Source organism: Mastomys coucha, unplaced genomic scaffold (genome assembly GCF_008632895.1).
Source record: "Mastomys coucha isolate ucsf_1 unplaced genomic scaffold, UCSF_Mcou_1 pScaffold22, whole genome shotgun sequence".
Classification (NCBI taxonomy): Eukaryota; Metazoa; Chordata; class Mammalia; order Rodentia; family Muridae; genus Mastomys; species Mastomys coucha.
The window spans coordinates 91,147,968-91,160,944 of record NW_022196905.1 but is presented as its reverse complement, the minus strand read 5'-3'; the positions used below and the strand labels follow the sequence as shown (position 1 = coordinate 91,160,944).

Genomic DNA, 12,977 nt, shown 5'->3' with positions numbered 1-12,977 from the left:
TGTGTTGGGTTTTTGATGGGATTGGATTGAATCTATAGATTGCCTTTGCTAGGATGGCCATTTTTACTATATTAGTTCTGCTAGTCCGTGAGCATGGAAGATCTCTCCATTTTCTGAGATCTTCTTTGATTTCTTTCTTGAGAAACTTGAAGTTATTGTCATACAGGTCTTTCACTTGTTTGGTTAGAGTTACCCCAAGATATTTTATATTATTTATGGATATTGTGAAGGGAGTTGTTACCCTAATTTCTTTCTCAGCCTGTTTATCATTTGTATAAAGGAAGGCTACTGATTTATTTGAGTTAATTTTATATCGAGCCACTTTGATGAAGTTGTTTATCAGCTGGAGAAATTTTCTGGTAGAATTTTTGGGGTGGTTATGTATACTATCATATCATCTGCAAATAGTGATACCTTTATTTCTTCTTTGCCAATTTTTATCCCCTTGATCTCTTTTTGTTATCTTATCCTCATAGAGACAGGGGTGTGGGGAGGAGGTATGGGATGTGGAACAGTTGGAGGGTAGACCCAGAGGGTTTGGGGGGAATAAAATCTGGAGTGTAAATAAATAAATAAATAAAATGTAAATAAATAAAATATCCAATTAAAAAAAGAAAAGAAAACTAGAAAATTGAATCTATTTTATTAATCCAGTAAAAAGTGCTTAGCAAAACCTAGAGTAAACACATACACAGTGGTATAATTTGTGAACTCACAGAAGTGTAACAGCGCACACAAGACCTGCACAGGTTCAAACCAAACCAAATCCCAGCACTGAGAAGGGGAAGTGGACACAAAGTCCCCACCACAAACCCCACCCCAGAAGCGATTTTCAATCGATGCCTCCTGGGAAGGGGAAAACCAGAGTGTCACAGTTTATGTCAGCCACAGTCCAGGGCTCCGTGTCACAGTTTATGTCAGCCACAGTTCAGGGCTCCATGTCACAGTTTATGTCAGCCACAGTCCAGGGCTCTGTGCCCAGGAGTACTTGACTATATGAAACATACTCCTTGCTTATTTGTGTGTGCTGTGTTTTTTGTTTTGTTTTCCTTTTTCTTTTACTTTGTATTTTGTTTGTTTATTTGTTTAATTGAGAGGGAGAAAGGGAAGAGAGGGTGGGGAACAGGAACAGGGAGAATATGAAGTCTAATGGGTAGGGAACACCTGGGAAGATCTGGGAGATGGGAAGGGTATAATTGAAGTGTATCATATAAAAATTTAAATGAAAAAGTTTTAAAACTACTGCTATGTACACTCTATTCATTATTTTACTGAATGTTCTACCTAATGCAATTAGATGTAAATATATTTAAAAGATACACTGAAAAGTCACAACAAGGGCTGGAGAGATGACTCAGTAGCTAAGAGCACTGACTGCTCTTCCAGAGGCCCTGAGTTCAATTCCCAGCAACCACATGGTGGCTCACAGCTATCTGAAATGGGATCCAATGTCCCCTTCTGGTGGATCTGATGACAGCTACAATATACTCATTTAAATATATAAATAAACTTTTTTAAAAGTCACAAAAAACTTATCAGATTGGTTGATTCTTTATATAAGCATCCACATTTTATAAAAGCAGACTTTACAATTAAATGGAGGATTTACAATATGGTTACAGGATGTCTTGGTACAGTGTATTTTAAAATAACCAGAAAGAGAATCAATAGGGGTACATATGCCACTCAAAAAGAAAAAAAGAAAAAAAAGAAAAGAAAATGTGTATCTAGGACCAAGTGTAATAAAGTATTTCATAGCTTTACTGAAAAACTTGCAAAGTTTTATGGAAAGACATTTAAAGGATCTAAATTAATAGATGGGGTGGTTCATGCCCTCTTCTGGGCAGAACTCTTTTTCTGGGTCATTGTGACCACGTGGCATGGATGTAGCTTGTGAAATCAATGCTGTGCACACCACTAGCAGATCTGTATTACAACAGTCTTGTGAAGTAGGTCTCTGTACTCTTTCTGGTTTGTCAACAAAGACAGACAACTAGAATTGGCAGAGCCATAAAATTTGAAGTCTGTGTCCCTGAATCAGGACTTAAAGATGATTCACTTATTTCCCAGGAAAGCCATTATGTGAGTAAGAATTAATTAATATATAGTTGAAACCTTAAAGTCTTTCTGAATCTACTTTTGTAGTATCCAGCCTTACTTATCCCAACTCAGACAGATGCATCATGTTTAAAACCAGGAAGACTTCTCATTCTTGAGCTACTCTGTCAGCTGATCTACAGTCTGATATCCTTTTAATGAAATTGCCACCAGAGCTTTTCATGGTACTTGGCAAGCTGATGCTAGAAATTTATGTCAGGATACCCAAACCCCCAGAATAGCCAAGGTATTGATGAGGTCACTCGAGGAAACCAATGTAAGAAGAAGTTGTGTCCTCAGTTAGGTGAATTGACTATAGTTCAAATACTTTAGCAGAGGAAGTTCAAGTTGGAACAGAAGTAGTTTTATCCTCACAGAGAGTAACAGCTTGTTAATTAAATGGTGTTACAATATAAGTAGACTTCATTGTACAAATGCACTACTGTGGGCTTGAAGGAATGAAAGAAAAAAATCACATTGCCCTAAGTAGGTATGATAATGTTGATTTGAAGATTAAAAACTAGAAGTAGTATTGTATTTGTGATATCATATATGTGGTAAAGTTAGAAATGAATGGGGCCAGTTAATAGATGTGTGCGTAAGCATGTGTGGTTGGCAATGGGCAAGAACACACAGGGCAAGATTTCTATCTCTGTTCTCTTCTAGTTACTGAACTGGTGAGGCACAGGGGCCTCTGCCTCTCTTGCATTTGCATTATATTTTTTATGTATTCAGAATTTTCTCATGTAAAATATGAAAATAGTCATTGGCTTTAGCCATTCTCTACTGACACAGCATGACTGACTACCTTCTTGGCTAGTGGGGACTGAGCATGTCCCTTCAATATGCTGAGCACACGCAGCTGTTTCTCCTTTCAAATATCCTCTGCCTCAATTTACCTGTCTCAAGAGACTTATCTTTGGGCACTGATGGAGTTGTACATGCAAGTATGCGTGGTATCTTTTCTTACCACAATATATCTTATTTAGATCGATTAATGGGTAATTTCTCTTTTTCCCCCCTGCAAATAAGAACAGTTTTAACACCTGCCACATACCAAATACAGTTGACTACAAAACAGATATATGAGGACTCTTCTCCATAAGCTGGGTTTAGTTAGAACCTGCTACCCAAAGGCATGTGATTATGAGGTATAATCAGTAGTAAAGAATGTGGAAGGAGAGAGAAATGGACCCATGACTCAGGGAAGCCTTCTAGGAGATGATGCTGGGAGATGAATCTCAAGGGATTTTCTTAGTTTGTCCTTATGAATCAAGTCTTTCTTTTTCTTTTGCCCAACTCAGCACTGTTTCTGTGAGTCTCTTCACCCCATGGAGAAGGGGATGTTTCATAAAAGGCTCCTTACTCCTCTCTCAGCCTCTCGCCCTGTCTCTTAGGGGAAAGCACCATTGCTGTCCATTAGAGAAGGATGTTAAATCAATTGCGGGAGTTGGCAGAAAGACAGAGATTCCATTTTACCTTGTCTAGCCTAAGGTAAAGACGGGCCCTAAACATGCCACATAAATACTTTTGTGGAATGTTATGTCTCCATGCATCATCTGTCTTAATTAGACTAGTCACTTTGTGCCCATTTTTTATGTGACTGAACCAGTATCTGAGAAATGTTGCTAACCCAAAGAGAAATGTATGGGGAAAGAAAGGTCATTGTTAATGGACATCAGTTCTAAGAAGTCACATGGTGATTTTTCTTTTTTCTTTTTGAATGATACAGCCTAAGCTCTAGGTTTGGAAGTATCTCAAATCCTTCTAGTTTATTTAATCCATTATAAATATGTTTGAAACCTCTCAGCTCAATACCATCCATCCTTAGTATTGGAATTTTAATTCAAATAGTTAAAAAAAAAAAAACTGTACATAGCTTTTCTAGAGATCTCTGGAAGACTAGGTTTTTTCTTGCAGAATTTGAAAACGAAGGGTGAGGGTCTCAACTTTTTTCTTTCCATGATCTCTTGAGGACATAAATAATACCCTTTCTCCCAACAGTCTTTTTGTGGTTTCAAACCCATGTAGACCTGCATGCCCTTTCTGCCTCCCATGCTTCAATGGACCACAGTAGAGTCACACTGACCTTGGCAAGATTTGAACTGACCACCAGCATTTGCCTCTGAGGCATTTGGGCCATCTCTTCATCCTGGCAGAACCCTCTGTCTCAGATATTTACAGAATTCCTCTCTTATTTCATTCAGATACCTGTTCAAATCTGCTCAAGTGTATCTCACTGAGGTGTCTTTTCCTGGCCCTTATTTATGGTGCAATTCATCTTGTTCTCTGTCCCTAAGTATTCTGTTTGCTTCTCCACAGACTGACTTATCACATGACAATATATCATCATCATGATACATTTCTATGACCATTATTTTTCTTTTCTATTTGATACAAATTTAAGAGCTAAAGCTTTGTGTGTGTCCTGGTACCTGGTATAGAAATGGTGTTCATTGAGTGTCTCTGAATAAAGGAAAGTAGAAGAACATTCTTTCATCGGCCTAGAGGAGAGGGGAAAATCTCCTTGGTGCAGCCATGGTACTGAGGTGGGGTAGGGGTGGGGGAGCTTGCTTCTTATAGAAAATGCACAGAACCTGACTTAGAAAATCTGCAAAATTCTACATTAGTGACACAACTTTGGGTAGCTCTGAATGCCAATTTATTCTGCATAAAATGCATTAGATCAAAGTTGTTATGAACTGAGTAGATGTAGAAAGGGGTACAATTTTATAAATCTTGTAGTGTTAATATAATTATTACCAGTTTGTTGAGCCAATATGCAAATATTACAAGACCATACTGACAATTCAAATTAAAATATATTATTTAGAAAATTAGAATAGCTTTCCTAAGTAGCCAATGAACTTCTAGTAATTCTTAAAAGGGAAATTAAGTGCAATTAAAAATCAATCTAGAAGCTGTTAAAACCTAACCAAATACAATGTTTCTGTATATGCATGTATACAGTTGCAGCTATAATCACTGCTTTCTCACCTCTTAAATTTCAGCCTTTATAAAATTAGTTAGGACTTTCATTATTGTTTCTTTCTCTGAGGAATATGTAGCTGTTCTCATCTCAGCTGGCTACAGAATTTAATTTTATAATATTCCCAGTCATCTCTCAGATTTAATCTTTGTGAGTCATGCTGTGTAGATAAAGGCAAAAAGAAAAAGCCCACTTTTGAATCATGTTATTTGCATTTCTTTTTTTTTCACTAACGAAATCTTTGTTACTTATGTGGTAAGTATGAAACAGTCTCAGAAAAAGGGAGAGTTTCTAAGAGACTTCTTTAATGGAAAAGGAATGCTTTAAACACAAATATTTGAACAAGCAAATGAAGTAAATGTTTTGGTTTGTGGCTCTTGCTTGTCAACGTGGGGACTTATTCTGATATTAACTTTCTCCATTTTTAAGCATGGACTATTGATATGTTATTGAAATTACACATATGCAATGAAGCTATTGAAATGGGTATTGTAAGCCCAGAAATAACTTCTATGCCTATTACCTGAAGGAGGTAAAACATTTTAAAATGAAATTAGTTCACATTAGAGATGATTGGCTAAATGCTCACTTCCTCATGTGAGGAAGACAGCTACTGTTCTGCAGGACTGAATTTCAATTATACATGCTACCTTATTCCCTGAGAGGCTGCTGAGGCCCTGGCCCCCTCTCTCATTTGTTCTACAGAGTTCATTGGGTAAAAGCTTGGAAAAGTGAGAGATACAGATTCTAAAAGGCAGAGATGGGGACCCCTGACTCCTTACTGTAGGAGAGCTCCTCAACCTGAGTTAGAGACAACCTCAAGTGTCACTTCCCTGTGGCACCCACATTCTCCCAGCCCTACCTCCCTAACATTCTGTGATGTTAGCTTTTTCGTCTCACTATGAGTTTATACTTTCTTCCCCAATGTGTATCACAGGATGCTGTATGGACCATGTGCATAAGTTGGCCCAGTACTCTGAGCTTCTCATGCTCAGCTCCATATGATAAGCATAGAGCAAAATCTAAGCTGGGGTGGGTGCTGACTACATTTTCAGAATATGTAATTTAATAATCTACTACCTTCCTCACTAGTGGGGGCCAGAAATGTTCAGAGAGCAAAGAGAACTAGGCAAGGATGGTGCTGGCTTTGCTTTAGGATACAGAAACAGATAGTTGGCACATGCTGTGAACAGTGCATCTTTAGGACAGGCAGAGGTTTTAGCCTCTTTTCTTAGCAACAGACTCTTTCCCAAACTCTTAACATTGTTGTTATTTTCATCCCTGGAGGAATTTTACAGGTACCTGTTTCTATAAGTTGCTCGCCTCTTCAATCCATCAGATAAGCCACTGAATTAAAATATGCTTTGGTCCTGTTTGCCAGGAGCATAAGAATGAATATGAATTGTCTTCAAGTGTAATGTGGTACATAGGATGGAACCTTTCTTAACAACTTGATCTACAAAGGAATATCTGAGATGGTGCATATGTGTGCATGTGTCAGCACATTCATGGTTGTGTGTGTGTGCTTGTATGTGTGGTATGTGTGTTTCTGTGTGTGGTACATGTTCACAGTGTGTGTGTGTGTGTGTGTGTGTGTGTTGTATTGTGTTTTGAAGGAAAGTTTGGGCTTGTATGAAAGCTCATACAAATTAGCAGAAACTTAAAAGCAGCATACATTTTATAACATCTTCAGTTTTCTTTGATGTCCTCCTGTCTTAGGTTGACTTTGGGTTCGCTAAGAAGATCGGTTCTGGGCAGAAAACATGGACATTCTGTGGCACTCCAGAGTATGTGGCTCCCGAGGTCATTCTTAACAAAGGACACGACTTCAGTGTGGATTTCTGGTCCCTGGGAATTCTAGTCTATGAGCTCCTAACTGGCAAGTAAGTGTGAACCTGCAGCTCTGTCTCTCGCAGCTTCACCTTCAAAGCAAAATAATTCACTAAAAATACAAAATTTAAAATGTAACTACCTAAAAATAGTTTTAAGAATGTTGCTTTTTCCTGTTCAGACTGCTTTAAACACAGGGCTTGAATAAAAAGTTTAAAGTATAAAGGATTCAGAAAGCTAAAGCAAAGGAGTATAGAATTCTTATAGTTTACCTAAAACGGCCAGTTTCACTGTTACAGAAACACATTTGGTATGTGAAAGTTTTATGATCCAGAAATAGAAACAATGAAAACTTTGGACTTGCTAGGATTTCTTTCTTTTTAAACAAATGATGAAAGATATTTTCCTAGTTTAGTAAAACTCATTGATCAATCAAACTAAATTTAGCTAGAGTCTGCCATCCTCCCCAGATGTCATTAACCACAAATGCTAAGAGAAGGCTACAATGCTGAATTTAAAATTTAAATCCCCTGACAACTCCTTTACAAGGTGCTAATGAACAGAACCAAGACACAGCATGGATTTCAGCAGTTAAGAGTGGCTTGTCATCCACAAAGAGATAAAAAGCTGGGATTAATGAATCTTCAGACTTAAATATTTAACACAGTACAGTGTGCATGTTCATCCACAAATGCACACACACACACACAAACACACACACATGTACACATGCAATAAAAGATAGTCCACACTTGTAAAATATTTCACTGCTTGCAAAGCATATATACACATAACCTAGTTTAGTTTTCAAACACATGTGAGGAAGATAAGGTAGGAATTTTTATTATTATTTTATGATTCAAATGTTTTGATTATTTTATGATTTAAATTTTACAAGTTGGACAAGTAGGTCACAAAGCTAACTGCCTGAGATCAGTAACTTGATTCTAGGTCTCCTGGCTCTGTCTGTGACGCACTTACCGTGACACAATCATGCTTTATGACCCCTTATAGCCAACTGTGCTCAATACTAGTTTCAGAGACATTTGCACTAAGAATTGTGTAATCAGTGCTGAGATGGATCCACTAGCAGAGAAGTAAACATCAGCATACACATGGAAAAACAATTTCATAGAATCTTCTTGAACGTTCTTCTTTTTTGCAACAGTAAGGACTTAAATAGGGTTTTACATGTTCTAAAAATGCAGTCTACCACTGAGCTATGTTCTTCTTAACTGTCTTAAGTGATGCAAGCCTCAATATTAAATAAAAAAAATGTTAAAACATCCACAGATCACATCTTTCTCCACACACACTGGGAAAACAGATGTGAAAATGTATATTTTATGTGAATCCCTATTCATTATCTATAGCTATGTTCAGATAGTCACCATTTAAGATTTGGATGGAAGAATGGAATTTTCCAGGTAGTCACTGGAAAGGACAAACTGTCTAAAGTGTGGAGAACAATGTGCTGTTTCTTAGAGATTTCTTGGGGAGAGGTACTGGCATGGTGGTTCTTGGAGCTTCTGGAAAATACACGTTAGTCTTTGTCCCCTGCTAAATGTGTCATGCAGAACAACAAAATAAATTGGGGAAATAACAGAGGGAGAGAAGGCATGGCAGCTTGGAATTGCTAAGGGGGCCTCGAACCATCCAAAAGAAGTTAGGAAGATATTTTGCCAGACATTTTGGGGGCAGAAGAAAAGTCCATTGAACACCACAAAAATAATAACAAGGCTGTAAATCTGTTCGTGCGTGCATCTGTGTGTACTGAAGATGCCAAACCAAGGGCTTTGCCTACAGGTTCATTTTCTTCACGGGGGAAGCATAGGTTACTGGAAACTCAATGCATTACTTTTGACTTAAGGCTTTATTGTTTTGTTTTATTTTATTTTATTTTATTTTATTTTATTTTATTTTATTTTATTTTATTGTGCCAAAGGCGGGGACAATTGGTTTCCAAATAGCACAGCCATAGTTGCTAAACAACAGAGTAGTTAGATCGTTTTTTAAATTTTCAACATTTAAATGGTGTACTAGACCAGACATGAAAATCTTTTAGAAATCAAAGTGATAAGCAAATTAAAATGTTACCCTGCTTTGGTGGCTACATCTCAACCACACTTTACCCAACAGGATATTCTTTGCAGTAATCTCTTGGCTGCTTTACAGGACCTGCTTCTCCTTCCTTATCTTATAGTGATAGCTCCATCTCTGTATTCACTTCTGAGTTTTCACATTGGACGGATCAGTCCTTGGTCTCTTTTCCACCTAGCACCCTTTGGGTCATATCCTCAAGCCCTACAGCTATAAACCTTGTGAGATAGACCAAGTCATACTTCCTTAGTGTTTCTCCTCAATGCTAGGCCCATAAACCCAATGGCCTGTCTGTCAGTTCCATGTGTTTCTAGTGCATAGCCATGATCCTTTCCTGTGTGCCTAGCTGCACCACTGCTGAGTCAGTCAGCTTTCCATTGCTGTGAAGAAATACCCGAGGTCGCTTATGAGTAAGAAAAGATTTATTCTGGTTTCTTGGTTCAGTCTATGGCTCACTGACCCCGTAGATTTGGGAACATGGTACAGTGTGACAGAACATGTGACAAAGAAGGTCTGTCACTATGCAGTGACCAGAATCCAAAGAGGAAGAGATGAGTATCCCAATATTCTAGTCAAGGTCATCTCTCCAGTAGCCTTTCTTCTGGCCTCATTCCCAAATGTTCTAGTTCCTTCTCCATTATGACACAGCTTGAGGACCTGGCCTCAGGGAGATACCCCAGACCCAAATAACAACACTTGTCTCTTCCCTAGTTTGTCTCTCTTCGAGGAAATAGTTATATTTTCCAAGCATCATTCTTGAATTCCTTTTCTCTCTTTCTCAACTCATTTACTACGTTAGCAAATCCCATTAGCTTTATCATTAGTCTTAGCCCAGGCTGAATCACGAAGTTCTATAAGCTCGTGTAGCTTTTTGTTTCTTGCAGTTTGGGAGGCTGGAAGCTTGAGCAAAGGGTTGGGCTCTAGTGAGGACTACCTTTTAGTTGTAGACTTCTTATGGGATCCTCACTAGGAAAAAGATGGCAAGCCAGCATCCTGTCTCAGAAGGTCACCAATCCTACTCATCGATGGCCACACTCTTGACCTAATTAGTTTTATAAAATCCCATCACTTTAAGAATACTGTCACCTCAAGAATATAGTTTCAATATAAAAATCTGACAAAGGGACAAAATTAGTACAATCCACGACCGAATAGAGCCATGGCTATTTCAGTTCCTTCAGGACAACTTCCCACCTCTGGCCTGCCAGCTTCACCCCATACTTGACTTTATTTCTTATATTAAAAACCGATGACTCAAGTGGCTGTTAAGTTCCACCACTGACTCAGATTCATAACCAGATCCTTACTGTAGCCCATGGGATACACAGGATGCTACTGTAATCACTTCTCAATGTCTCTTGGAGCTTACTCATTCCACCATCTACATTGCCCACTCCTGCCCACTCCTGACACATTCCTTTGCACTTCCTGTCTCAGAACTCAGTGACCACAAAACAAGACAACTCTGTGTCTCATCTGCTTCCTCTGTTCACTCAGATTTCTTTGTGAGCTTAGAGAGGAAGCTTTTCACAGTCACCTTCACACACACACACACACACACACACACACACACACGGAAATCACATCCACCCACGCTTTTTTAGGAATTATCACTGCTTGACATTACCTGTGTGTATCATTCAAGTGATGGGAAATTGGTTGAAGGCTTTCATTAATATACCCCAGTTTGATGTAAAGTAACTAAGAAGGGTGGAGTGGAAAGAGGAGTCTGTTTCAGAGCCTCACAGACTCTTGCTGAAGTGTGTCTTGTGTTTTCTCCAGCCCTCCCTTTTCTGGGATAGACCAAATGATGACCTACAATTTGATTCTCAAAGGAATCGAGAAAATGGATTTTCCCAGAAAGATAACAAGGCGCCCTGAGGATTTGATTCGGAGGCTTTGCAGGTGAGAGTGACCATGGGAGATACATCTTGGAAGTGTGAAGACTTCTGCTCCCTGTGCAATGTGTAGATGTTTCACAATTAGGTTTGCTCATGCACTACTTGAACATCTTATGTTGTACTTATAACTGAAGAAAGCTTTTAAGTTAAAACATATATTTGAAGTTGTTTTGCATGTGTATTTGTGCACAGATGCATGCCTGGTGCCTTCGGAGGTTAGGAGATGTCATCATATCTGGAGTTGAAGTTATACTGTTGTGAGCTGTCATGGAGGTGCTGGGGACCCAGTACAAGTCCTCTGGACGAGCAGCAGATTCCCCTAACTACTGAGCTGAGCTTGTCTCTCGCTCCCTAGTATTCTTTCCTTTTTGTTTTTTAACAGCTTTTAAGAAAAGATTTTATTTATTTTTATTTTATGCATATGGATATTTTACTTGCATGTATGTATGTGTACCATGTGCATGTCCATAGAAGTCAAAAGAGAGCATTGTCTCCTGGAGCTGGAGTTAGAAACAGCTGCTCTGGGGATGCTGGGAGTTGAACTTGAGTCCCCTGGGAGAACAGTCAGTGTTCTCACCCACTGAAGTATCTCTCCAGCCCCTTAATCATCTTTAAGAAATTGTACTTTTCCAGTCTTCGTTTAAATTATCTCAACCTTTGGCTTACTATAAAACATCAATTTTCAGAGAGATATTGGAGACTTCCAGAGCTTTGTTTTGTTTTGCCTAAACTCCAATGTACTGCTGCGCCCCTGTCCCACCTTTGGAGATGTTTTTAAAGGATTTAAAGTTAGCAAATCTCGAACATCAAACCTAGTTTGGGAATTGGAAAAAAAGAATACCTATACACTTCTAAGACTGCAGCTTAGATGTTAATGAAACCCTAACACAGTTCCCAGTTTTCTTAGCAGCATTTGATCTAAGTTTGCAAGCAAGAATTTATTCAGAATCTACCTTCAGCTCATGTAAAGAATGGATTGATGAATCCAGACACTCAGCTGTGGCTCCTTCATGGAACGGCCATGACTGTTTCCTCCCTATGGCCAAGTGGCTGGCCTGCAGGAGAATCTGATGAACATTATTGAGAAAACACAAACACTACTCTTTTATCTAAAACTACTCATGTATTATTATTATAAACTTCTCCCATAAATTATTTTAGGCAAAACCCAACAGAAAGGCTGGGTAATCTGAAGAATGGGATCAACGACATTAAGAAACACAGGTACTGATTTTCTTTGTTGCTGAGATAAACACAGAACATATATGGAACAACCGGGTGTCTTAGATAGGATTTCTTTTGCTGTGATAGGTACCATGGTCTAAAGTAACTTGGGGATGAAAGGACTTATTTCATGTCACAGTTTGTAGTCCATCATCCAGGGAGGACACAACAACCTGGAGGCAGGCAGTGGTGCAGAGGCCATGGAGGCAGGCACTGGTACAGAGGCCATGGAGGCAGGCACTGGTGCAGAGGCCATGGAGGCAGGCACTGGTGCAGAGGCCATGGAGGCAGGCACTGGTGCAGAGACCATGGAGGCAGGCACTGGTGCAGAGGTCATGGAAGGTACTGTCTACTGGCTTGCTCATAGGCTAATCTGGTGAGGAGCATTTTCTCAGTTCAGGTTCCCTCTTCCCAACAGACCATATCTGGTATCCAGCTGACATATAGGCCACCAGTATATGAGAATGACTGTGACAGGTTCCCTCCGGAGACTGTCATGCTCAGTTACAAGCTTTCAACTTCTGGGTGTTCAGGGTGCAGTTTTTCTTTGTATAGTTTGCTATTTATAGTTGCCTAAATAGGTCTTAATATGCTTTCCTCAATACTGGAAATTCATTTTAAGAAGGAGCTAAGTTATTTTAAAAGCTATAAAATCCACATCTTTCAGTCACAGAAACAGTTTTTCCTCCACTGTTATTTTTTTTTTTTTATATTACTGTTATTAACCTGGCTTCTGTGTGGGAATTAAGTAGTATTTTGGGCTTTGAATTTGTAAATAGAGCAGGATATAATTCTTATAGAGATGTAGAAGAGAATGATACAGCTTAACCCATTAT

The 12,977-nt window shown here is 38.9% G+C and overlaps 1 protein-coding gene across 2 annotated transcripts in view; it reads left to right on the top strand.

Annotated features, from left to right (window-relative positions):
• Prkg2 (protein kinase cGMP-dependent 2) overlaps window positions 1-12,977 on the top strand; it is a 110,234-nt gene that overhangs the window by 87,124 nt on the left and 10,133 nt on the right. For both annotated transcript variants that reach the window (XM_031336905.1, XM_031336906.1), the window contains 3 exons: window positions 6,806-6,969; window positions 10,799-10,921; window positions 12,079-12,141. In XM_031336905.1, the coding sequence (XP_031192765.1) occupies window positions 6,806-6,969; window positions 10,799-10,921; window positions 12,079-12,141 (350 nt within the window). The remainder of the gene's footprint in view (window positions 1-6,805; window positions 6,970-10,798; window positions 10,922-12,078; window positions 12,142-12,977) is intronic.